Source organism: Podarcis filfolensis (genome assembly GCF_964270895.1).
Source record: "Podarcis filfolensis genome assembly, chromosome: 4".
Taxonomy (NCBI): Eukaryota; Metazoa; Chordata; class Lepidosauria; order Squamata; family Lacertidae; genus Podarcis; species Podarcis filfolensis.
The window spans coordinates 32531942-32559821 of NC_139607.1; the positions used below are offsets into that span (position 1 = coordinate 32531942).

Below are 27880 nucleotides of genomic sequence, written 5' to 3' on the forward strand. Positions count from 1 at the left end.
TGAAGGGAAAAGTTCCTCAGCATATCACTTTACCATCATTAATGTTACCATCTTCAACAAAGCAAGCAGGGAAAGAAAGGACTCATGAGTTCTCTGTGACTTTCCACATCAATGGCCTGTAACTTTTGGCTTCTCATTTCCCCACCTGCAATTAGCTTTGGTATTGAAATGAAATGTGACTTGAACTGAAGATCTTCTCTGTTGTGGTTGTTCTTAAAATTAGGAATTGGTTTCAGAAATTCACCCTAGTGAACCATTTTTCAAATCCTAGGTATTTTGAACTATTCAAATCACACTTTTTTGCAACTTTGTTTTCCACTAAATTGACATCACAGTTACAAACGCTTCAGGTTACAAACTCCGCTAACCTGGAAGAGTTACCTTGAGTTGAGAACTTTGCCCCAGGATGAGAACGGAAATTGTGTGCTGGCGGTGCAGCAGCAGCAAGAGGCCCCATTACCGAAAGCACGCCTCTAGTTAAGAACAGTTTCAGGTTAAGAACAGACCTCCAGAATGAATTAAGTTTGTAACTAGAGGTACCACTGTAATTTGTATAAAGTCTTTTTGGTTGTTTGTTCTAATAGATTAAAAAATGTTAATCCTCTAAAGTACTTGTTGGTAAATCTGTATCTAACTAGAGTGGGCGGCTGCCTCTTGGGCTGCACAATGGAGAATCAAGGATCTGTCGATATTTGGTTAAATAAAAACAGAATTCGATGAATGCCTACATTCAAACATGGGGCTAAGTAAGAGGGAAGCCCTTGCAGAGCTTTAAAGTCACAAAAGTAGTGTAGTGAGAGAATAATAGGTTGTTAGACTTTTAAAATATCTCATTCTAGTTGCTACCAGAGCTTCCCCATTTCTACCCCTCTCACAGTGAAAAGTTCATACAGTTTTATAAGTTTAAAACAGCTTTACTTACAAAACTTCCAAAGGTCAGATTCATGCATTTATCCATGCAACAGCAAGTAAACACAAGCAGAATTCCTGGGATATAAAACACAGCAAAATAGTGGAATATAATTACGCAGTCTGAGCTTGTAGCAAGCAAGCTGAGGCACATCCTATCTCAGTGAGTTCATGTGGTGAAAGAAGAACAAACAAAGGGGGAATCTTAACTTTCCTCCTTCCAGGTGAGGGGTGTGACCTAGCTGAGTCTAGGAATACAGGTCTGTGGTCTTAACTCCATCATGCATTAACTAGCCTTAAGCTTGCTAGTTATATTTGACTGCAATTTCCCATAGGATCACTATGCCATCAATGTATGCCTACGTGGTTGGGGTGCCTATTGGCATCACAGAGGTTAAAATGTTGTATCCAGTAAAATCAAACATCTCCTTTCACTTTCCAATGCCCTTAACAACTCCCTGTTGAGCAAGCTGGAAAAAAATATCTGCATTGTTTGAGAGGAGCCACAATACAGTGGTACCTCGGGTTACATATGCTTCAGGTTACATATGCTTCAGGTTACATACACTTCAGGTTATATACTCCGCTAACCCAGAAATAGTCCTTCAGGTTAAGAACTTTGCTTCAGGATAAGAACAGAAATCGGGTTCCGGTGGCGCGGCGGCAGCAGGAGGCCCCGTTAGCTAAAGTGGTGCTTCAGGTTAAGAACAGTTTCAGGTTAAGAACGGACCTCCGGAACGAATTAAGTACTTAACCGGAGGTACCACTGTACTAGCTCAGTCGCTTTCTGAGGTAAACTATAAATTACTGCTGCTTCCTTCAATGAGTATTCTTTTGGTTTGTTGTGCATACTGACATAAAGACATTTCTCTCTCTTTTTCCTATGATCTCTTCCAGGTAGGAGCAAGATGGAAAACTGATGGGTGTGGTACCACCAAGTTGCTGATCAATATAAAAGATGCTCAGATACTCTCTCTCACCCCCCCCCCCCGATTCTTCCTATGCAACTCTCTTTCATATGCTCTCACCTATCTGAAAAGAACACAATCCTAACCTACGGCACTGGCTGGGTAACTACGAACTTTATTCCAAAATGTCAGGAAAGGTAGATGAAAGGTCATGCTTGGAAACTCAGATATTCTTTTTGAAAACTAGGGGGACAGAGCGGGGGAACTGAGGAATCTGTGAGGAGGCCAAACCTTCAGTAAGGCTAGGAAAAAGCAAGCCTACGATTCTTATTCAAATTACTCTGATCGCTTTATCAAGGCAGTTATAACGATATTCTCATGCCATTCTTAATCCACATTATTTTCTATTATACTGCTGATTTTCCTTGAAGTTCCTACGTCTTCCTTCAAATGAAATAATGGGCTGAATCCAACAAAGTACTTCCATTTGCACTCAAGAGGTGGAATTTCCCTTCCCTCTCCTCCCTTTATGTCCCCCCCCCCTCCAGATCTGTTCTTGGGTTGCTTCAATCCTGCTAAGTAGATGGGGGCATTTGAGAAGAGGAGAAGAAGGGGAAGTTCTGTTGAGCAACCCAATGTTATTTTCTATATGAAAACAGCATTATTTACTGAATTGTGTTTCAATTTGTTTCAGTAACAATCTGGAGTCTGTGGCCCTTTGGTTATGTTTTACTCCCTGGCAGAGCGTGGGGGGGCATAGGGGCAGTTGCCACAGGCACAAAATTGTTAGGGGTGCAACATTTCAACACCTGGTGCTGCCTCAAGACAGTTGTGTGCTTCTGTTGTTAGGCTCCATTGAAAATGGCTTCCCCATGCAAACCAGGAAGTGACCTCTCCACACGATGGAATTATTATTCTTTTCTTATCTCTGTGGCTGCAATCTCCTGGGTGATGTGGACTCCATTAGGCATATTGAATGTGTATGAGTACTCCATCTGTTTTCCTCCCACCCTTCCATACGGCCCCGGGCACTGGCAACCCATGCTATACCACTGCTCCTTGGGCCCATGGGTCGCTAAGGTGCTATTAGAGCACCAGATTAACACACCATTGGGAGTGGCCATTGGGATCAGCCACTAAGAGATTAGGTGCCTTCTAGTGAAGAATGCAGTGGCTAGGTTGCTTGCTTGTGGTGGCAAACTACCACCAGCAGAGAACACTGCTGTGCTGTGGGATTTACACCAGCTGCCAATCTGCTACCTGGGCAAATTTTGGTTCTAAAAATATGAAGACCTCTATGCAGCAGAGCTGCTCCTTCAAGTCTCCCAAATATCAGAAGTCCACAGTAACTCAAAGCAGGGCTTTCAGTGGGGCTGCCCCTGTTCTGTGGAACAGCCTTTCTTCTGAGATACAACAGGCACTCACTATCTTTTTCTTTCACAAACAACTGAAGACATTTCTGTTTTGACAACCTTTTCCAGATGGCTGAAAAGGTCTCTGCCTTGGGTGTTCATTGTCTTTAAACCTATCTTTTTTGTTCTATTTTTTGAAAGCTGCTTAAAACACTTTTCACGGTATGTTTGTTAATCCCTTTCAGACACACGTAAAAGGCAATTTGATAATAATTAGAGTAATCATCATCATAATAATTTAATACTCCAGTGAAGGAAGTTGCATGCTCAGCCACAGTGATGGAGCACTGAACAATCAAGTAGTGAGTGGTCTTCTTCTTTGGTGATCACTTGTGGCTGAGTAAGATTGTCTTCCATGAACACAGTCTTAATGGTGTGTCTGCAAGTGACTATGGAGGCCAATACTGGATCCACACGTCCTTACACAGTGGGGTTTTTGGGCGGGAGCAGTGAGTGGTGTGCCTGCTTGCAGTTAGCAGTACTCTGCCTGCCTCACTTAATGGGATAGGTTCCAAACTTCTCTCTGCAACAACATATTTAAAAGAAGCCGATCATTTCTAAACCTACCTGACAGGCATTTCGGAATTTCTATTAAAGCACAATGGTCCAAACAGCAGCCCAAAGCAATAGCTGCTGTCTTAAGATCGATGGCAATTCTCCCATAAATAGAACTTCCTGTGGGTTGCTCCTAGCTTAATCTATGGGTGGGGAGGAATGGGCTCAGCTGGAAACAGCACAGCAGCAACAAAAGGCTTTTTGAGCAGCATTTCTTGGATCAGCTGCAAGAAGATCCTGCAGCCAAAAAAAAGGACTGTTAAGGCAGCAGCTCCCTGTTGTCATTGGGCTGGAGCACAGTAACTTGTGGCATAGTTGGCAATTGAAGGGAGGACAGCTTCCCCGCCTCACAGGATAGTCTATAGAGGAAGGGGAGAAGTGCCTCAACTACAAAGTTTCCCTGACTGTTCATTCTGTGCTGGTTGTGGGTATTGTGCAAGCTCTAACTAACTGAAAAAAAGTTTTGACTATGGCAGACCAACACGGCTACCTATCTGTAACTGAAAAAAAGGACAATTTTATACTGAAAAGTAAAGGTAAAGGGACCCCTGACCATTAGGTCCAGTCGTGGCCGACTCTGGGGTTGCGGCACTCATCTCACTTTATTGGCTGAGGGAGCCGGCATACAGCTTCCGGGTCATGTGGCCAGCATGACTAAGCCGCTTCTGGCGAACCAGAGCAGCGCACAGAAACGCCATTTACCTTCCCGCCGGAGCAGTACCTATTTATCTACTTGCACTTTGATGTGCTATCAAACTGCTAGGTTGGCAACGGGAGCTCACCCCGTTGCGGGGATTCGAACCACCAACCTTCTGATCAGCAAGTCTTAGGCTCTGTGGTTTAACCCACAATGCCACCCGCGCCCCTATTTTATACTGTACTGTACTTTATACGGTACTGTTCTTGGCTCTTTGGAGCTGTCCGGAGTTCAAGTGCTGAAAGAGGATGGTTACTGGTTATGTAAGGGAAGAAAGCCCTTTGTCCCGTGCCCCTTATCTAGCCAGTTCCTCTTCCTTATGCTTCCCACCTGATTTAGCAGCCCACCACCCACCACAGAGGAAGCTCCCCTTTGAACACATCCTCCTGAGAAGCAACACATCATACAAAGCAACCGAATGCCTTCCTTCTGCAACAGATCTGTGAATCACGCCATCTCCTCTGCTACCTCAGTCCTGCACCTCACAAATAGTTATTGATACAGAACAAGGCACTTACTGTCCAGGCAGCTTATCTAGCCAATGCAGAAGCCCACGCTGCATTTAAACAAACATTCCAAGTAGCAAATTAGCATGAAGCATATTGGTCGCAGCACTGAAAACAAGCAGGAATAAGAACCCTCCAATTGTAGGAACTTCTGTGTTTGAACTAGATTTGCCCTTCTGGCAACCATCAAATGTAGCTTTTACAGCAGGTAATTATTAATTTGCATGAACTGTAATGAGGTAATGTAACCATGGGAATAGCCTCCTACGTGGAAGTAGAGGTTTAAAGACTCCATTTCCAAAGAGGCAGCAAGCTTTAGAAAATCCATGTCACCCAGGAGAACAGTTCATGGGCAGACAGAAAGATACTGCCAATGCGTTGGGATCAATGATGACATCAGACAATCTGAATTGTCCAAGGCTCGATGCAGGACAGCAGCTGGGAAAGGTGAATGTGGTGGGGTTTGCATTTGTTCCATTGTTTTTTTTAATTTCTAGAGGCAGTGAAAATAGATCTGCCAGCTCCTTCCAGTAATTTGTAGTCCCCTATTTTGGGGACATGTCATTGGAGGGCAGGCTACGGAGCCATGTTTTCTCCCAATGCCCCGGTCAACCCCAGAAAACCCTCCCTTTTTTTGTCTTTACCTATGGCATAGATTTTCCCTTTACTGAAGTTGGCATGGGCTACTCAGATTTCTGCTGCAGTAGGCTAGACTGCAGGGATGCGGGTGGTGCTGTGGTCTAAACCACTGAGCCTCTTGGGCTTGCTGATCAGAAGGTCAGTGGTTTGAATCCCCACGATGGGGTGAGCTCCCGTTGCTTGGTCCAAGTTCCTGCCAACCTAGCAGTTCAAAAGCACATCAAAAAGTGCAAGTAGATTAATAGGTACTGCTCCAGCGGGAAGGTAAACGGCATTTCCGTGCGCTACTCTGGCTTCAGTGTTCCATTGTGCCAGAAGCGGCTTAGTCATGCTGGCCACATGATCTGGAAAAACTGTCTGTGGAGCGGACAAACGACGGCTCCCTCGGCCTGTAAAGTGAGATGAGCACCACAACCCCAGAGTTGCCTGCGACTAGACTTAACGGTCAGGGGTCCTTTACCTTTATGCTAGACTGCACATAGTTGGATCTCACTTCACAAGGGTGAATCTCTCTCTCCCCCCCCTCTCTCTCTTTCCCCCAGAAAGTGAGATCCAAACCCGCCCAAACTCAGAAGCCCTCCCACCAACTGCAGGATTGCAGCCTAAGATAAACGAATAAGCAAAATTATTTTGCATTTCATGCTACTTTTAGAATGACTGTCTACTTCTGATGTTTAAAAAAATGCAGGTTGTGCTTACTGAATGAGGCCTTTTCTCTCTGTCCTACCAATATATGCAGTGCAGTTGGTGGGAACTCAAGTGAAGGACATCTTGGTGGCTGCTCCCTGTGAACTCTATGACAGTGTAGACCAAGCAGAGCTGCTTCTGTTGCTACATGGTAGTACAATTGGCTTTGATGCACTGCTGTATTTTGAAGGCTGAACACACATGTGGCTTAACTGTATTTGTGAACTTGCTCGCTTGCTTGTGGTTTTATTATATAAACTGCTCCAGGATTCTAATGAAGAGTCGTGCAACAAATGAAATCAATCAATCAATATAAAAACAGACAACTTTAATTAAGAAAAGCTGCTGTTAAAAAAGCAACTCATTTTCAGAGGCATGCATTTGAGTTCCCTTACCTTTCACTTCTCAATGGATCTGGGGCTAGTTCTGTGGTTCTGTATGGGAGAACAACCTACTGGCATCCAGTTAAAAGGGAGGAAGGCATAAGCCATCAAATTTGAGCTCATATATTACTACTTAATTTGCCCCTATTAAAACCAACAGAGTTTAGGGTGCAATCCCATTGATCTCAGTGGGACTTAGAGCTCACCCACATTTCTGCTTCTCCTGTGCCTGGAAGACACATGTCTGAGTGGTTATCCACTGGCCCCGTACTTTCTAGGTGTGAGTCAGAGTGGTTTCTGTTTGCTCCATTGCTTTCTCCTGGAAAACACACTCTTTACCACTGAATTGGAGCAAGCATCAATCTGAGGAAAACTTGATTGGTGTTGCTCCAATTCATTGGGAAACAGTGGGTTTCTCCAAGGGAAACTGGTGAGACAAGAGGAAGTGTGGAGGAGCCCTTACTCCTAAATAAGTAGAGATTAATTAACAACAGCAACAAAAGTTTGATCTGTGGACATCAATGACAGATCTCCCATTCAGTAGTATGGAGGTTTCCCCAGTTAATAATTTCTGGTGCAAATAATAGTAATAATCAGGTAGCTGTGTTGCTACATGAGAGGGCGGCAGGAAACCAGGGATCTTTATTGTATATTTATTTTGCGGGAACGTTCAGGGTGGCAGGAGAGGATATATTGTTTATTAATATCCTTCCCAACTTGTGCTAGCAAGTTCCTTTACTTAACAGCGTTCCATTCCCCTTGTTACATGCACAGCAGACAGCTGGTTGCAGGCTCGTCTGCAATGTGCCGTCTTCTGTCTTCAACGGCACATCCATAGGCACCTGAATTAAGCTCTTGGGATCCTGGTGACACTCCATCTCCTTGATCCCATTTTGTCGGTCCATTTCCAGCTGTGATACTCTTTGTGAGATGGGATGGACAGAACTGTACACAATATTCCAAACATAGCCACGCCATTCATGTATACCAAGACACTATGGCACCAGCCTGTTTCTTTTATACTCCTTTCTCAATAATTGCCTTTTCACCACTGCGGCATACTGAGTCAATTACTTCATTTAACTCTGTACTCATCACATTCCTGATATCTCTTAATTGGATTATTATTTTTTTGCTGCCATTTTAATGCATAGGCATGACTGATTTTCTTGCCTAAGCATGGCTCACTTCCCACTTAACATTGGAAAGTTTTACCCAGACAAAACCCATTGAAATTAATAGACTTAGCTTAGTCATGTTCATTCATTTTAGTGGGTCTACTCTGAGTGAAATTTAGTTGCATACCACACATTGAATCTCATTTGCCATTTTACATGCACAGCAGACAGCTGGTTGCAGGCTCATGTGAGAAGTTTACTCACCTCAGTTCACAGTTGGATTCCTGAAGGCAGACTTAGTTACAAATATATGCATGTGGATCTACTCCATATGGGGGAATAATTCCAGTGCTTCTGCTAGCTGAGAGCTAGCAGAACAGTCCTAGCTAAAAGCTGGTCAAACGAAGGAGGAGGTCAAAAAGGAGGGGAGTGTGCTGCGTGACTTGTCCTTTTGTTACCTGGACAGGTTAGGTCACACCCACCTTCTATCACATGCAAAAGGAAGGATGCTCCAGCCAGGAGGAACAGGAAGTTTCCACTGGCTGGACTAAACATTCCCTTGCATGTCTGCTCTAGCATTGCAAGGAATGTTGTATTTGAGTGCCACTCATGGATCATATCTCACACATTATAGGGATGGGGAAATATTTCCAGCATACAGTGCAAGCGGTGTGTGTAGTCAGAGCAACTAAGGTAAATTTTACATTTGGTAGGCTGGTTTGTGCACACATCCTTCCATCCAGACAAGCAAGATGTAGAGTTCAAGTACACATTTCAGCTAGGCCAAAATAACAACAATAAAAAAAATGTGGGGGAGGGGATGAAGAACGTCAGAGGGGTGTGGCCCAAAAGAGAGTTCAGCGGGTCAGATAGAGAGGCCTAGAGGTCTATGATTTGCCCCTACCCGGGGGGGGGGGCTGATGTTCCACACCTGAAAAGATGCTGTTAGAGGGCATGAAAGAAGCCATGGCTTCATTATTACAGAATAATGAGCTTGGTTTTATAGCCAGTGAAAAAGATGGCACCAAAAGCAGAATGGAACAAAGAAGCAATGCCTATTTCTTTGAGAAAGCTTTTATATCCCCTATGAGAGGGGTGTGTGCATGTGTGGCTTTATTGTTCTCTGTACAGCCTGTAGAAATCTGTGATCTTATGAGCATCCTGAACATTCCACCCCCAGCGCTCTGACACCACATATTCCTTTTGGGGGAATTGTTTTCTTTTTAAAAATGAAGCTTAATGAAGTGTTTTGCAGATCTCGAAAACTCTGATTTACGATTTTGAGTTGCTTCTAATAAACTTATGGTGTGTTGTGTTTTTATTCCATTATATCCCATTTAAGTTTACATGTGCACATAACTTTTTATCTGTTTGTTAGTATTTAAATGATAGGGCTTTTTATCTCCTTAGTTTTAACACTGTACTGTACTTTCCCCCCTTGCAACTCACATTTCTCTCTGATCTAGTAACTGCAATATGAATGAAATAGAATGATAAACACTTTATTTTCCCCAGGAATCCAACCATTTTTTTTGGGGGGGGGGGAAATAACCTTTTATAAAAATAGCATTTCCACCCTTTCCATATATTTGTGATAGTTTATGACAACAGCAGACAAAACCATTTTAAAATGAGGAGGCAGGGTACATCTCAGTGATGTGAACCTTTAAAGTGCTTAGATTGTCCTGACTCAACTAAAGCTATGCTGATCTACAAATGAATCAGGAAGAGGTGGAAGGCTGAGCCCCTGAAAATGTCCTCACATTTTGGAAAGCTTTCCCTACACTAAAAAAACCCCACCTCCTTGCAAATAGAAACCCAGCACAGCAGGCAAAGAACTGAATCTTTGTCTCTAGTGTGGTAGATTTCTATTTGTGTGGTATTACAACACAAGCAAGTGTCCCAAACAATATTCAGTCTGCAGACTCTGAAGTGACATTGTTTGCTCTACCACTTCTGCATGGTAGAACCTCATCACCCTGTATGATCACTAGGCCTTGCGAGTCTGGGTTAAATGCCATGGAAGTCACTGAGACAAGTTATTGACAAATAATTAAAGCCACTGTGGCCTAGTTGTTTGAGTGTCAGACCAAGACCTGCGAGACCAGGGTTCAGATCCCCGCTTGGCCAAGAAGCTCACTGGGTGACCTTGGGCCAGTCACTGCCTCTCAGCCTAACATTCCTCACAGGGTTGTGGTGGGGATGATATGAGGAGGGAGAAAGCCATGTACGCAGCCTGGAACTCCTTAGAGAAAAGATGGGACATAGATGCAATAAAAAAGGTAGGAATATACGTTGATTTCCATGTGAGTTAACCGTAGGTTCCATTGATGCACAGTCCTTATAATATAGCTGAGTAGCTTTAAGGAGATCAGGGTCCTTTTCTTACTTACCCTGATAGCAGGGTTCAGACGTTACAAGAGCAACACAGGCAAACAGGTTGGTGATGCTTTTAGAATCTCTTTGGAGTTGGTGGCTACCCATCTCTTTCAGCCAAAGGAACCTAAACGATTTCTCCAAGGCTGTCGAGGACGGGGTTAGTCCTCTCAGAGTCCACCGTAACAGCAAGCTTAGCACAGTTGCTCCAGAGAATCGTTTCAGCTATTGGCATTCTCTTCGTATTGTGACTTGGGGGCGCGGTGCCATTGTTTGTAGCCAAGGGGATTTGGGTCAACTTTTCGTCTTCCCTTCCTCGGGGAGTAAAGAATCGTTATTGCTGCGGGTTTGTTGTTTTTTAAATGGGCGGGGGAGAGGGAAATGCCCGTTCCCTTTCGAAATACTTGTTTTCATGCGGACTAGAAACCTGCGCAAACCTTCCTGAGCACGAGCTACTAGCCCACCTCATTCCCTGCCTGGATATTCCTGCGCTCGCGAGTTCTATTTCGGATCAAGCAGTGGGCGGATGGCAGCAGCGGCGCTCGTGTTTACTCGTCTCCAGATCCAGAGAGGATCCTGCTTAGCCCACCAGATTCTGATTCAGGGTCCTCCGCCTCCTCCTCCTCGTCGCCCATCCCTGGCTGCCAAGTCTTGCCAAAAGCTGCGGTGGGTTGGGGGTGGGGGGGTGGGGATGTGACCGCCCTCTTTCGCGCTCGCCTGGCCATCCCTGCAGCTGGCAGGGACCTCCCCGCTCTCGCAAGGACATCCGAGGCAATGTTGACGAGGCTCAGCTCGGCTCGCTCCTCAATAACTGTCAGCGTGGGTCGCCTGGCAAGGAGTCAGCCAAACACAGCAGCCTCCTCGCGAGGCGCGGGCGGCGCCGGGAGGTGCTGCTGTTGCTGCCGCTGCTGTTGCCGTCGCCTAGTCAAGCTGGGGAGAAACTAGACCCCCCATCCCGCTCCTCCAACTGCCCCCCTTCCATTTCTTCTGGAGCACCTTGACCCTCAAGGATGGAGAGGCACCGTCTAAGCTCCTAGTGGCTCCAGCTGCCCGGGAACAAGCCAGGGACCTCTTGGCCGTCCGGGGAGGGAGGGAGTGGGGAGACCCACCGGGCGCTTCTCAAATGGTGAGGGACCCCACGCAGCCTCGGTGATCCAGGTCGGAGGAAGCGTCCCACGTCGGGGATCGGAGCTTTCCTCCTGCCCAACGCCTGATGTGCTTTCTGCAGGCGCTTCTTCTCCTCCTTCTCGGACGTGTCTCCACCAGCCGAGGGGCATGGCTGGCTGACACGACCCTCCCGTGGACCAGCAGCTTGCTTGACCAGCTTAGACAATTGGGGGGGAAGTGGGGGAGGGGAAGGGGGTAAGGAGGAGGGCTGTGGAGCACCTCGGACCACCTGTCAGACCCTCCTCGGATCCGGAGTCCCTCTGGGATCGAGGGAAAGCTCGCTTTGCACTTGGGGGGTCGTGGGGGTTGCCTTATGGAAGACGTGGAGGAAAAGCGGGATATGCCTTGCAGCGTGCGGAACTGGGAATAAGGAACAGCCAACAGAGGGGAAAAGAAGAGAATATCCGTGGTTTGCTCTCCCTCACCTCAGATACCACCTCCTCCTCCCCTTTGCCTGAACATCTCCTGCAACCTCTTCCTCCTCCTCCTCCTCCTCTGGGTCTGCTGCACTTTCTCCCCTCGCTTGGCTGCGCTGCTCGGATCATGTCCGCTAAGCTTCTGGTGGGCTTCTTCCTCCTGTCCGTTTTCCAAGCCTGGTAAGTTTCATCTGGCGCGCTTCTCCTAGCCTGCTTCTCTCTCTCTCTCTCTCTCTCTCTCTCTCTCTCTCTCTCTCTCTCTCTCTCTCTCTCTGTCTGTCTCTCCCCCTCCCTCTTTCTTGGAATGTCCGTGTCCGAAAAAACAACCATCTCCAGCTGCCCAAAATAACGTTATGATGACAACAATTTTTGGGGGGTGGGTCGCTCTCCTCCACAGCCCTGATTTTCTCCCCAGCTGGGAAGAGGCGCGGTGAAATGGACCAGCTGCGAGCAACTCATAGACACACACACTGTCACTTTGTAAGCCCAGATGCTGCTCCTTCCATCCACGCATCCTCTTCCCCCTTTCCAAGGCTCCAGAAATCGCTGGTGGTCGTCCTCTGGAGTCCCTCTCGGTCCCAAGCCCCTTCGTTCGCCCCCACCTATTGCAAAAAAAAAAAAAAAAAAGGTAGAAGTTTCCTCTGCACTTTGTAGGGGAATCTAAAGCGAGCCTTTCTCGCAAAGCCAGCCCATAGAAGGCTCTGTCTGCAGGGGACGAGATTCCCCAAGTGGTTTGTGTCTTAAGTGGCACCCTCTTATTTTAAAAGAAGATCCACTTGCGAGCGATTTGGGTGGCGCCGCGGTGAGATCCAAGGTTTGACGTTCACTCACCCGGGTCAAGATTTGGGGGCGAACGACGGCTGATCTTTAAACATGCGAGTCGAGGACCAAGACAGGAGGAAATTGATCAAGGCAATTAGCCTGATTAGCCCGCTTTTGTTTCTCCGCAGCTGATCTGGGGAATGTCTTGCGAGGCTCATTTCGTTAGACGGATCAAAGCGATTGCCTAAATATCTTGTCCGGGATTATCCAGAGAGATGGTTTCCTTTGATAATCATATTATACCGGGTTACGATAATGCCTCGGTAATAATCGTGTCACAATCCGTTCTGGAAAATGCCGGCACGGTCATTCAGAGAGCGATCTGTTTGCCCTGCTCGGGGTGCTTTTATTGGGATCCCTTCTGCCGCTTCTTTGCCATCTCTCTCCTCGCAGAAATAATTCTGCTAAACTTCAGCTAACGGGCAGGATGTCAATCAAAGTTAACTCCTTTGCAGTTGCACCACGTTATTGGGGAAACCCACAATACACCTTCTGTTTTCCCTTACTAGTAACTTTACAGCATGAATCTATGGTTTCATCATTCCTGTGGTATCCACACACCTATAATGGTGGAGAAGTTCTGTTCCCCCTCTAAACTGTCCCCAAATAAGACACCCCAGGGATGCCTGCAACCTCTGAATACAAAATGAGGTGGAAAGCCTTTTCATTCATCGAGAAAGGCATCCCAGAATAACTGGACAACACTTTTTAAAAAAGTTTAATCTAGTGTTTACAGATACTGCAAATGGCAAGCCCCAGCTTCCCCCTTCACTGCCATCCAGGAGGGGATGCCTCCTCCAAGAGAGCAACGTCAAAAGATGGAGGCCTCTTGATCCATTACAGGAAGAAGGACCAAGTCTCTTGAGGCACCTTAAAGGGGAGGGGGACCTGGGGACCTTCAGCTGGCGTTGCATTGCAGTTCCCATCATCCCTGACCATTGGCCATTGTGCCTGGGGCAGAGGAAACTTAAGAGTCCCAAAAGATATGGGGGGCCAGAGAGTCCCTACCCACTCGAAGACTAATGAGGAAGTGATTATGCTTGGCTCTAGTCAAGGAAAGGTTATGGTGCAATTTGTTGTATTGAAGGTTCCACAAGACCCAGTTGCTCATCCAGTCTCAGTCTCTTTCCCTCTCTCTCTCTCTCTCTCTCTCTCTCTCTCTCTCTCTCTCTCACACACACACACACACTGCAGATTTATTTATTTCACATCATTGACTAAAATTGCTTTAATCAGGTGACAACTGTACACATTTTATTCTGTCATTTTGCCCTTTCTAACCCTTCCCATCCTCTAATATGAAGTGATAAAATCACCCTGGCTTTATTGAATTGCTTTGGGGTTGGGGGAAATGCTGATGATGTTCCCTTTTAGGGGAGAAATTAGACGGTGGTGCATCTGAAAAAGCTTCAGCCAAAGATCAGTGTCTGGAGCAGTTACTTAGTCCCAGATCCTTCCACAGTGTACAATGTCTCCTGGGATGCTTACAATGTTGACTGGCTCTCAGAGCTTCCTAGCTTTGATTTAGGAACCTCCGAAGCTGCCTTATACTGAGTCAGATCATTGGCCCCATCTTGACTCACTATTGCCCTCACTGATAGGCAGTGACTCTGGGGGGTTTCAGGTAGGGACTTTCCCTATCCTACTTGACAATAGGACCTTCTACACGCACCATTGCCTACTGAGCTAGGTCTCTCCCCTTCTTAGCAAGACCCAAGAGCCACTGGTGAGATGGAAACCCTACTGTGTCCTGCAGCAGATGTGCTAGTTCGATGAGTGAATATTGCTCCACTTTAATTCAATATTATTGCACGGAAAGGAAACAACCCATCTGCAATGGTCGTACCATTCAAGTGACCATGGTGGCATGGTGGATGTTGCCTAATCAGCCCTGTACAAATGGTTCTGTGCATTCCATACAGTTGCCAAAAGGGAATGCTTCTATATATCAGCCTCAATGAACACATGAAGCTCTCTTGATACAGACTGTTGGTCCATCTTATCACAGGACTATCTATTTCAACTGGTTGCAGCTCTTCTAGAGCTTTGGGCAGAGATGGGCATTTCACTCATCTGTTTAATTTGGGGATGGGGAACCCATGACCTTCATATGTTGCTAGACTCCAATTTCCATCACCCCGACCTTTGGCCATGCTGGCTGCAGCTAATGGGACTTGAAGTCCAGCAGCCTCTGAAGGGCTACAGGGTCCCCCATCCCTACTAAACGGAAGCTCCCAGGGATTGAACCATTTGCATGCAAAGTGTGTCTTCTCTGCCATTCTGTACTCTTTTTTTTAAAGCAATAAACTCCCTGACATAAGGAACTTGCCACCTAAATTAACTTGATCATAGTTGTGTATTGCTTCAGGCTCAACTAAATTAGACACATGCTTTTTGTTTTCTTTCATTTTCCTTCAAAGCAGCAGTCATGTGGGACTGTGACTGGGGAAATTTGTCCTGAGGGAAGAGGTGTTCAGTTATACTCCCATACCATTTGCCTATCAAGAGGAAATCATACAGACACCATATTGCTACATTTGACATGACTGGGCAAATAGCAGCTTCAGAAGGGCGACTCAGATCAGCAGGTGGGAAAGGGTTAAACACCCCACCTCACAGCACCACTTTCTTAATCAGATTGGAAACCCCATGCAACTGGTTTAATTAAAGAAAACACACACATAAAATTCTGATTAAGGATATCCCAAGTCAGCTGCAGTATAGCACTTACCTTCTGCTACTTTGTAAACAAGAGGCTGAGACTGTTGCTAAGAATAAGGATAGAGATCTATAACACACCCCACCCCACTTGGTTTGGTACTCTAGCTCAGAAGTGGAAGCACACAAACAATTCAGGATTCTTCCCCTCCAGTCTCTTTTCCATCTCCTCACTCCACCCTTAGTTGGATCCTGCAAAATCTCTCTGGGTCTAAATTCTACCAGATCACACACCCTGCACAACTGATGTCAGCTTGGATTTTTAAAAATAAATAAAAACCCCAGGCCCCAACTCATTCATAACCTAAGTGCCCTGCTGAGTCCAGTCAAACATCCTGCTTCCTGGAAGCCCATATGAAGACAACTCTCCCCAGCAACTAAAATGCAGGGATCTACAGTGGTACCTCGGGTTACATACACTTCAGGTTACAAACTCCGCTAACCCAGAAATAATACCTCGGGTTAAGAACTTTGCTTCAGGATGAGAACAGAAATCATGCTCCAGCAGCGTGGCAGCAGCAGTAGGCCCCATTAGCTAAAGTGGTGCTTCGGGTTAAGAACAGCTTCAGGTTAAGAACGGACCTCCGGAACGAATTAAGTACTTAACCTGAGGTACCACTGTATTGCCTTTGAACACAGAGGTTCCATTGCTAATTTGACATCCTCATGAATTTGTCTACCTCCTAAGTCAGCAGACATAATCATTTTTTATTTTTTTTATTTTGTACAAGTGAATTCTACAAATTCATTGTTCATTGCGTGGAAAAGACTCTCTTTGGTCTGTTCTCAACAGTGACTTTGGCCAGTCAAAGGTATAGGTCAGTGGTTCTTAAACTTTTTCTCCCATGGACCACTTGCTGAGGGACTCGGTGGATTTTTCTGCCAGGTGTAGCCATTGTACTAGATATCAGAATAATTATAATTGCATTTTTTTTGCTTCTTTTATTCCTTAGAATTCCACTGTATTTCTGTTTGAGTGCTATAGACATACAAGAAATAAAAGAAGCAACAAAAAAGTATGCAATGTGCCGTCTTCTGTCTTCAACGGCAAATCCATAGGCACCTGAATGAAGCTCATGGGATCCTGGTGACACTCCATCTCCTTGATCCCATTTTGTCTGTCCATTTCTAGTTGTGATACTCTTTGTGGGATGGGATTGCCAGAACTGTACACAATATTCCAAGCATGGCCACGCCATTCATGTATACCAAGACACTATGGTACCAGCCTGTTTCCTTTATACTCCTTTCTCAATAATTGCCTTTTCACCACTGCGGCATACTGAGTCAATGATTTCATTTAACTCTGTACTCATCACATTCCTGATATCTCTTAATTGGATTTTTATTTTTTTGCTTCCATTTTAATGTATAGGCATGACCGATTTTCTTGCCTAAACATGGCTCACTTCCCACTTAACATTGGAAAGTTTTACCCAGACAAGACCCATTGAAATGAATGGACTTAGCTTAGTCATGTTCATTCATTTTAGTGGGTCTACCCTGAGTGAAATTTAGTTGCATACCACACATTGAATCTCATTTGCCATTTTGTTTTTACTCACCCAGCCTGGAGTGGCATTTTAGAGTTATTCCCAGTCTGCCTGGGAGTTCAATATATTGAGTAATTTGGTATAATCCACAAACTTGTCACCTCTCACTGCTTTTATCTGACTCCAGATCATTTATGAATACAGTGGTACCTTGGTTTATGAACAGCCCTGTTTATGAACTATTCAGTTTACGAACTCCGCAAAACCAGAAGTAGTGTCCCGGTTTGCGAACTTTACCTCAGTATAAGAACGGAAACCAAACGGTGGAAGGGCACTGGCGGCAGGAGGCCTCATTAGGGAAAGCGCACCTCGGTTTAAGAATGGTTTTGGTTTAAGAACAGACTTCCAGAACGGATTAAGTTTGTAAACCGAGGTACCACTGTACATTAAACAAAACTGGCTCCTCCTCCATACAGATTGGGGAGGGGATTCTATTGCTTACAATCCAAGTTATCAATTTACTCATACAATCCACCTCTTGTTCCTTATTTCGCTATTTACAATCCATAACATGATCCATTCTCTCACCCTGTTACTCAAGGATGTATGGTGAAGAACTTTGTTGAGGTAGTTACAAAGATAGCACCCTACCCAGCATTTTGGCTCAGCCTTAGTTGGTACAAAGAGCATATTGCTAGTAAGATAAATTGAGGGTGGCCCACATTCTCTCCTGCAATGTGGGCAGATGCCCTGGGGATCAGATGAGCTGTGCAAGGTTTTTGTTCCTTGAAATAAGGACTCTGGGGAAGCTATAGAAGGAACGCCATTCTCAGTACAGGGCCATCGTGCAGTCTGCATAACAAATGCTTTGAGATTTCAAATCAAACACCTGTCCTTACATTTCCCATTGGGCAATTTCTTTCAAGCCATTCAATTTGCTATGAAAATAACGCCAATACAATCAGACGCTTCTCCTTTTTACAGGAAAAAAAGTAACAAAATGAAATCTCCCCTCTCACCAATAACATATATGCATGCCGAGTTAATTCATATTCTAGTCTCACCCACCCACATGTAATCTGGTTACTGTACATAGCCATTTTAAAAAAGTTGAAATGTTTGACATGAATGTAGATATAGCCAAGCTTCACTTTCTCCCCCCCTTCAACGTATTATTTGGCAGCAAACATATTCATTGTTAGTTTGCGATCAGTTCCTCAGGGGCACCAGTAGGAACATAAAAGATTTGAGGCTTGGTCCCATAGAAACCAATTTTCATATGAAGACGTATGTGTATAGATGCAGATTTTTATAATTTAAATGCCACAGAAGGCAGGGCAACCATTTCCTTATCCAAATCACTGCAAATAAATTCTTTGATTAATTTGCACCCCACAACAAGTCACCCCAGATCAGTTCTTCATTCATTCATTTACCCTCTATTAATTTTTTCCATCAGGTCCTGCTCCAAATCAAGTTAATTCCTCTTCAACAACCCCTCTCATTGCTCTTTAAATTCACCATGTCATAGCTGTGACACCCCACAGCACCCCCTAGGCTCGGCGCCCAGTGTGGTGGAACTAGTCACACTGCCCTAAATCCACTTCTAGGAGCAGAATGGGACTCAGGTTGGGTTGTGATTTCACTGTGGAGAAACCTGTCCAAAAGAAAACAGGAATCCAGCAGTTGATACGTACTCAAGGTGCAGCTCAACCCAGAACTACTCTGCATGCAATGGAGTTGCACTGGCTGCAGCTGAATACAGATGGAATTTGCCTTGTAGCCTTTAATAACTCACCTCCGAAAGAAAATAATTCATTTAATGTACCTTGACAAATCATGAGTGTCATCACCGGAGAGAGAGAGGGAGTGAGGGACGGAGGGAGGGAGGGAGAAATTACAATAAGGCTTAGAAATAAGTGCCATGAGCAATGAAACACAGCTTCCTTCCACATTTTTGGTTTTTTGTATAAAAAAAAATAGTTCATATATCCCAGACGTATTAAACTGTAATTTAACTTAGGCTGTCTGTACTCATGTCCAATTGCTTGCTGGTGCATCATATAAATGAAAGGATGCTGCAGCAAACTCCCTGACGTAATGAGCAGGTTAAGAAATATGGAAATCTACCATAACCCAACACCCCAGGAGAGTTACAAAGAGAGAGAGGGAGAGGTGAACAAACTGGAAGGGAAGGAAATGAGCAAAATCAAAATTTTGTAACACTGTGCATGTAAAGAAAGAGGAGGGCTAGGAAAACCTGCTTCTCCCACAACTGCCTCGAGAAATAGGCCAATCACGTCCCAAACTAATTGCTGCAACCAACCTCCTCCTCTTAACTCCTCCAGCCCCCAGACAGGAGGGAGTTCTGGGACTTTCAAGCAAACACCTAAACAGGGACTCAGAAATGGCATCCACTTTACTGGACCCACCACAGGTTTATCCACCAAGATCTATCTCAGTTTACACTGTGAGCAGAGCAAGCTTCTAGCACCCAGATCTGGCTTTGCTTCCTGTGGCCTCCACATCTTCTACCCTACCAGACCTAACGGCCACCAGCCATCACTGGCTGCCCTATCATGCAAAGTGACATGGAACACAGAGGAGAGAAACCACACACGCAAAGCATGGCTTTCCATCCCCTCACTGTGAGGTTACAGGGAACCAGGCAGAGGGCCTTCTCAGTGGTGGCACCCACCCTGTGGAATGGCCCTCCCATCAGATGCCAATGAGATAAGTAACAATACAATCTTTAGAAGACATCCAAAGGCAACCCCGTATAGGGAAGTTTTTAATGTTTAATGATGCTTCTGTATATTCTTGAAGCCGTCAAGAGTGGCTGGGGGAACCCAGTCAGATGGGTGGGATACAATTATTATTATTATTATTATTATTATTATTATTATTATTATTATTACTAGTACTACTATTGTGATGGGTACACACTATATATTTAAGTTGGTCCCTGGGAATACGTTCATCTATTTCTACTTTGAAATGTATACTTTTAATATGCCTCAAATGGAAACAAGATTCACCATGCTTTTAGCAAAGAACACAATAAGTTGTGTTATATGTAGTCAGACTACAGAACTTAATTCATTCTGGAGGTCCGTTCTTAACCTGAAACTGTTTTTAACCTGAGGTACCACTTTAGCTAATGGGGCTTCCCACTGCCGCTGCACCACCGCCACGTGATTTCTGTTCTCATCCTGAAGCAAAGTTCTTAACCTGAGGTACTATTTCTGGGTTAGCATAGTCTGTAACCTGAAGCATCTGTAACCTGAAGTGTCTGTAACCCGAGGTATCACTGTATTTGTTCACCTAGTGCTGATTCTGACCCCAAAAAAACACTCTTTGGAGTACTGGGGGGCAGTGGCAGAGGGAAAACTCCAGAATAATGTGGGATGTGGGATGAGGGGCTGCTGGAGCAGCAGGGGAAAGCATTCCAGTTCAGATGTGGATCCTAATATGAGTTAACTGAATGAGGTTCATGGTGGGGAAGTTCATGCCCTCTGCCCCATTCCATGTTGCCCAGGAGGACCCCCACCCAAGAATCCAGAGAGGGCCTGTGTGGCTGCAAGAAGACTTGGGTGACTGGAAACATTCCTTCCACGAGGCTCCTTCAGTTAATTTATCTTTGGATTGAAGCCAATGTGTCCAGGATACTTTTATCTTATTTTCAAACATGCTACATTAAATACCTGAACTCCGAAATGCTGAGGATATATAATGACTTTTTAACAGGGTGACATGATCAGGAAATATTAAAATAACTAATCCTCCCTCCTTCACTTTCTTCCTGGGCAAGAGATGAGGAAGCATGTGTTAAAGAAGCTAGATTTGAAGTTGTGCAGGGTGTTCTTCCAGCACCTCAGGCTGCTACCGCAAGTTAAAAACTACACAAAATAGCTCATCACACTGATATAGAAGAAAAGTGGCATTTGTCCCTAGATTCACCATCTAGTGAGAAGTAATGATAGAAGACTGTTCAATTATTTTCCATTAGAGTGTCCTACTTAGACTTTCATCTGTAGCAGTTAGCACATCCTTTGATTTTTTCCCCTTCTTTTAATGGGAAAAACAAATAACTCTGAATGCTCCCCCATGAAATGACTGAATTATGGAGGAAATAGAGGCATTGCACTGCCCTTCCTCATGTGACACTGTCCTGTGGTTTTTGTTTTGAATTGCAGCTCAAGAAAGGTTGAAGAGGATGACTTTGAAGATTTCACGACAAACCAAAAATGGGTAATGTCTCCAAAAACGCATGACACTGACGTGACACTGTTGTTAAACAAGTTGCTGAGAGAATATGATAAAAAGCTGCGGCCAGACATTGGAAGTGAGTGCTCTCTTTCCCTTTAATTTTCTGTAATGGATATATCCTATTGAAGATGGCTGTGTCCGTATTTTCTTTTTGTTTTAGTAACCAATGTGCATGATCAGAGGCGTACATAGAGACCAATGTGTATTGGTTCAGGCTGACTACAACCTGTAGTAGAAATTGGATTGCATACGAGACACTGGGCAATCAGTAAATAGTACGAAAATAAAATGGTAAGGCTATAATGATATATATTAGTGCATCATTGAACTCAGCGAGACTAACCTTTGAGTAGACATGCATAATAAGATTGTGCTGTTTGCAACATAATAAAAATATACGCATTTTATAAAATGGGTGCATTTAGACTTTTTAATAGTACACTTTGGCTTCCCTATCTCAAAAACTGTTGGAAAGCTGGGGAAGATACAGAAAAGGTCAACTGAAATGATCACAAGGCTAGACCATCTTCCCTTGCGTGAAAAGTTAAGATGTCCAAGTGCTTTTTAGTTTGGAAAACAAGATGACTGATACTATGGAGATCTATAAAACTATGGAGTGAGAAGAGAGGGAATAGCTGAGACATTTTAATCCCTCTGTCATAATACGAGAACTTGGGTACATAAGGAAGTTGATAGGTAGTAGTTTAAGGACAAGACAGATTGTATAGTTAATTAACTTCTGCAATTCACTATCACCGATGTGATAACATGCATTAATTTAGATGGATCTTAAAAGGGATTAGGATTAATTCACAGAAGATACATCTATAGCTATATATGTAGGTATAACCATGACATCTAAGAACAGAGGGTGGCATCCATTGGATGTCCCTGACGCGCAGCGTAAATTCATAATGCAGAGTCTTCTTCAGTAAAAGAATAAAAGCTTTACTGAGTCAAAATAAACTTGTTTGCAGATAACAGCATAGTGAACAGAAGATTAAACTAGCTTCAGAGCATACACAGAGTTTCCACTGAGCACAGGCTCCACCACGCACTGAGACTGAGCCACAGAGCCACAGAGCCACACACAGACACTGAGTGAGGCACTGAGTCTACCTGCAAGCAGATACAATACTTATACAGAGAATGAGTCATCCCCAAGATGAGTCACAGTGATTCAGCATGCTAAATGATTCTGCAGCTTTTCAGCATTTCACAACATTTCTAGACTCCTTTACTGCTTCCTTTACTGCTTCTGCTCTCATATACCTTTGTCACATGACAGTCCACCCCACTGACAGAAGGCGTATGTTAGTGGAACTGAGCGGGTGGGATAGTTGGGAAATTCCTGCTCCAACTGCAGCCCTCTGCCAGCCCTGAAACTCTGCCAGGAAGAATCCCCAATCCTCCAGAGTAGATTTTCAGTGGACTGGGGTGCAGGGTAGAACACGAAAAATAGCCTTCATCCTTCTTCGGCTGAGGGATGCCTTTCACCAGCAGAGGGTACCATCTGAAAACTTAGATGTTCAGGGACAGTGTATCTGCCACAGCAGGCTGCAGGGGGGAGATTCATCATCATCACATCAATTTATGAATTTCCTTTTATATTTGTCTCAAGACGATTTACTAACATATAATAAAACCAGCTAAAAATAGTTTTATAAACAGTACAACCTCCCCCAAAGATGTTTTTTTAAAAACAAAACAAAACAAAACGAACACCAAAGACTGAGACCTTTTCATTCGGATAGAAAAGATGGATGAACAAAAAATTCAAATCCAGATAGTGGACACCTGTCTTATCTCGACAGGGATGCTGTTCCACACAAAAGGGGTAGTCATACTGAAATCCCTGCTCTGAATTATTGTGAAGTGGGCTTCTCATATTTTGAGGACTTTCAGGAGAAACTCCTCTGCAGAACACAGTGACCTGCAGGGTGATTTTTCAAGGATACACAAGAAGCAGTGGAGTAGGCCCTCTTCACTGCAACTTCTTGGAAGTTAAAAGCACATTTGTCAACAAATAAGAGCTGGGCCCCCAACCCATATCAGAAATGCATTCCAAATTGGAGTCTTCCAGCTGCATCTTTCCAACAGAAAAGTGGCCAGGTTAAGAATCCTTCCCCCTTCTTAAAGTATTATTCATATAATGTATTGAAAGGCGAATTCCTGCTACCCTATTTTGATTAGTTTCTCCCTCCCAATGCAACCTCATAAGACATAGTATTTGGTAGCTTCCTTTCAATCCTCTGGATAAAGTTTTCCTGTGTGTGTGTGTGTGTGTGTGTGTGAACGTACAGGGGGTCAGTGTCAGGGTGCTGTCAGCAGCTCCTGGCTGGTTGCCCAGGGATGTATAAAGAGAACGAAAAGTTTCTTACAGTCCTTTTTATTTCAAACTTTACAGAGAGAGGCTATAGAACCCAGCCCCTTGGATAATGGCATTTCCCGAGTGAATCTCCACACCCCCTTCTCTCCCACTTCCTCATTCGTCATCCTCATCATCTCCTCTATGGGTGCCACTAAGTGCCCTCTGTCTTTGAGCTCTTTGCTCTCCTACTTTTAAGGTCTGCCGGGTTCTTGGAGATGGTGGGTCTGGAATGCTTTCTAGTGACAACTTGTCAGCCAGCTTCTGCTCTGTCTCTGCTCCTCCTCTCCCATTATTTCCCAGCTTTCCCCCTCATCTGCCTCTGAGCTGTGACCTCCCACAAACCACTGTTGTAAATCTATACTGTTTTCCTCTTCTTCCTCCTCCCTGGAAGGGTCAGGCTGGGGAGGCGGTCAGCACCACTCTTCCACCTCTGCCAGCCCCTGATAGTCAGAGGGAACAGAGGAAGGGAAAGATCCATTGTGCAAGAATTTTAGCAAAAAGCAGCACATCTAGCCAGACAGAAAACTCCTGTAGCAGCTTTGCAAATTGATCCACAAGTCCTTCTCAGATAACTGAATTAACACAGGGCCCATTTGAAGTGGCTTGGGCAGAGGAGCTCAGAACCCATTATTAAGCATGGATGAACAAATCGGGAACAGCCTTGTAGAATCATATGAGATGGAAAAGGCGAAAAGACCATCAGGTCCAACTTCTGGGCTGCAAGCCAGAATAAACAAAACCCTCTAAACAGGTAGCAGGCAGAAAATGATTTGCCTTAACAAGCTTTTTGCATCCCTAGATTCACAGATCCCTGATTCAAGGAATAGATCTGGTGTGCTGAAAGTCACCCAGGTGTGAGGAATGGGCTGTAATGCATTTTACTTTTGTTTTTGTTTGAAAACACTCGAGTTTATTTTGTTAATGAGGTGCTGTGCAACTGGAATTAATTTGTATTGAATCAGGCCAACGTATGCAGATAAAGACTCAGGAAGTGATTTGTGGATGAGAGCAGGCTCCCAGACACACCTAGGTTAGGCACCTGCATGCAGTAATTCTGCCGTTCTAAGCAATAACTCAGAGTTAGCACCACTAGCTGCCTGGAGCGTAGAGTAGAAGAAGAGTATAGGACATTTCTGATGGCTCAAGGGAAAAATAGCTATGAAAGGAGAATTCCTGTATGACAAGATCCTGGTTGGGTGAGAGTACTCTTTGGTGTGGGAACCCCAGCAAAGATTTTAAATCCACAACATATGCAGTAAAATCAGGGCTCTTTTTCAGGCAGAACTCAGTTCCGGCACCTCTCAGGTGGGCCCCATTGCCATTATAAGAGAATACGGGAGGTGTTCATGTTGAGTTCCAGCAGCCCTTTTTCTGGAAACTGAGTAATGTTGTTGGCATCCTTCTGTCTCAAGAGACAATGGAGTGTGCCTCTGGGGGTGAAATCAAATCACTGCGTTTGCAGCATTGAAGTGACCTCCCCAAGGCACATGTCTGGGCAGTCCTGGGTTGCCCAGATGTCAAGACCTCTCTCAGCCTCACTGATGTGGTCCAAAGCAAAGCAGAACAATACATATGACACTAGCTTAGCTGCAGGAATCGCTGGAAACAGGCGTACAAGGCACCACCTATTCTGGATTTGGGTAGGGTTCACTCCCTAGCCTTTTATTTTCCTAAAGATATTCTGCAGAGGTTTAGGATCCAATTTTTTCTTTTCTTAGAAGCCACCTTCCCATGTTGGCAAGCCCCATTTACCTGTATGTGCAGAAACCACCTTCTTGATTGTTGGATCCACCATTGGTCTCATCTGCTCAATCTGCCAGAGCCTGTCTTTGTTTGCAGAGGAAGTCCTTAACTCACTGAGGGTTTGAGATCCATCAGCTACCCTCACCTGGTTTAGCCGGCCAGTCGTAGCCATTCTCTAACACCCCATGTACCACATGCAGCAAACTAAAGCGTGGAAATCTAGGCTTTAATATATGCCCTTGTGAGTTCCAAAACTTTCCTCTTCCCTTAACATAGAAAAAGACTACATGTTTGGCTTACTGAAAATCTGTCCAGTTTAGCTGCTTCAGAGGATGAGGTTCTTAGGTAGATTGAGGGATCAAAAGCTTAATTACTTGGTCCCTCCCAAGGTAAGCTAAGCCTGGCAGGACAGCTTGCTCTATGGTATTAACCTTTTCATGCATTAAGATTATCAGAACGATCGTGTGCAACTAAACTACTTCCCTCAAAGATCAGACATTTTTCAAAAAGCAAGTGACAGGAAAATGCACTTAAAAGTGTGGGATAACACTTTGATGCAGCATCATCTAACCTCCCCGCAAACAAATCGCAATGAATTCTCATCAAATAGCCAATGTCCTCTTATCCCCCGGCAAACAAATCAGGATGAATGCTCAATAAACAAGTAGTCTAGCTGTATCCATAGCCTATATGGTGTGGGTTTTTTGTTTTGTTTTAAGGGTTGGGTTTTATTTCCCTGCTTGTATAACCCAGCTGCTTCACTAAAGGCAATTGGTTACTAATTGAACTCAGCCCATCTTAGTTCACTGCTAACACAACCTTGCATAGTAAAATCCAGTGTTAGAAGAAAAGCTGTTAATATTTCAATTTCACGGGTGCGTCATGCTAGGCATAAAGAGCTTTCAACACCTGATCGAATGGAGCTCTTAAAGTTTGAACAATAACATGGTTCACAGCCAATAGCAACACCTGCAGCTAAATTTTGGAAGTGCTATTTCTTTTTATGCTGGGCAGCTTGTCCCCAGGTCACAAACTCTGGAAATAAATCATCTCTCCCACACAGGCCTGGAATGAGCAGAATAAATCACGTTATGATTCTACAGGGAACTACCTAATAATAAAGTGAGTTTCCATAATGTTAGCTGTGGTTACACATTTTCCCCAATGCTGAAAGATCCGTTGGCAAAATAATTCCCATTATCTCTCAGCATGCAATCATAAATCTTGGCTTAGATCAAGGAGTCAAATTATTTGACATCTCATATATTCCAACAGACAGGGTAGGAAAGTCCATATAACTCTGGACTGTATATTGAGATACTTAAATAACTCCAATAAACAGCAGCCTAGTTTTTGTGAAGCAGTGATCCATGCGATGGTCATCTCCAGGCTTGACTACTGTAATTCGCTCTACGCAGGGCTGCCCTTGAAGCTGTCCCAGAAACTCCAGCGGGTGCAGAATGCTGCAGCGAGGCTCCTCACGGGATCTCTGCCATGGGAGCATATTCATCCAGTGCTTTTCAAGCTGCACTGGCTCCTGGTGGAATACAGGGTCAGATTTAAGGTGCTGCTTTTGACCTTTAAAGCCCTTCACAGCCTAGGACCCTCGTACCTATGGGACCGCCTCTCCCGGTATGCCCCACGGAGAGCCTCAAGGTCCATAAATAGCAACACCCTAGTGGTCCTGGGCCCTAAGGAAGTTAGATTAGCTTCAACCAGAGCCAGGGCCTTTTCAACTCTGGCTCCGGCCTGGTGGAACGCTCTGCCTCATGAGACCAGGGCCCTGCAGGATCTGATTTCTTTCCGCAGGGCCTGTAAGACTGAGTTATTCCACCTGGCCTTTGGCTTGGAGCCACTTTGATTCCCTCCCTCTCTTTCTTTTTTCTTTTCCTTCTCCTGCGAGGAGGCTACATTTTAATATTTTAATGTTTCAATATTTTAATGTTGTATTTTAATTTTATTTTTAAGTTGTAATCATTCAACTTGTTTTTATTATTGCTTGTAAGCCGCTCTGAGCCTGGCCTTGGCTGGGGAGGGCGGGGTATAAATAAAAAATTATTAATTATTATTATTATTATTATTATTATTATTATTATTATTATTATCCTTGCAAATGCCAGCATAATGGTAGGAAAGTGAATCATCATTGTTGCTGTGGTTTAAAGGGATTCCATCTTCTTCTCCATGTCTTCTATTGGAAAAAGCCCAACTTTTGAGCTCATGCAACTGATACTTGGGTACCAAAGACAGGATGTGCTGTCATCCATTGGTATGCTGCCCATTAGGGCTGGGCGATATCTGGCTTTCAACATCACAATATATCACCAGCTAAAAATCACTATATACTGATATATCACAATGTATGAAATAGGGATGGAGCTATGTAGAGGCATTGGCTGGCTCCATGGTTTTTCCCGCATTGTGATTTTTGCATAGCAAGCTCACACATGTACAACATGATTCACAATATATTGCCAGGCCAAAAATTAAGAAACTGGCCTCACAATATGGACTTCAAACTTGTTTCGGATGATATAGCGATATATTGCCCAGGCCTACTGCCCATCATGCTGGCTAACAGATACATTTTCTGAGCTGGCAGAGATAATTTTGGACCTGGTTGGGGGGGGGGGAGAGAGAGATCCCTTGGAGTGTGGTACTGGAGTACTTCAACATCCATATTGAGCTCCT

The 27880-nt window shown here is 44.5% G+C and overlaps 1 protein-coding gene across 2 annotated transcripts in view; it reads left to right on the forward strand.

Moving 5' to 3' along the window:
- Nucleotides 1-10161: 10161 nt before the first annotated feature.
- The window catches only part of GABRG3 (gamma-aminobutyric acid type A receptor subunit gamma3), a 282951-nt gene continuing 265232 nt past the window's right edge, over nucleotides 10162-27880 (forward strand). The window contains exons 1-2 of one of the 2 annotated variants that reach the window (XM_083610825.1): nucleotides 10162-11953; nucleotides 21003-21151. In XM_083610825.1, the coding sequence (XP_083466951.1) occupies nucleotides 11901-11953; nucleotides 21003-21151 (202 nt within the window). In that variant the 5' untranslated portion in view covers nucleotides 10162-11900. The remainder of the gene's footprint in view (nucleotides 11954-21002; nucleotides 21152-27880) is intronic. The other variant, XM_083610824.1, reaches the window with a different exon arrangement.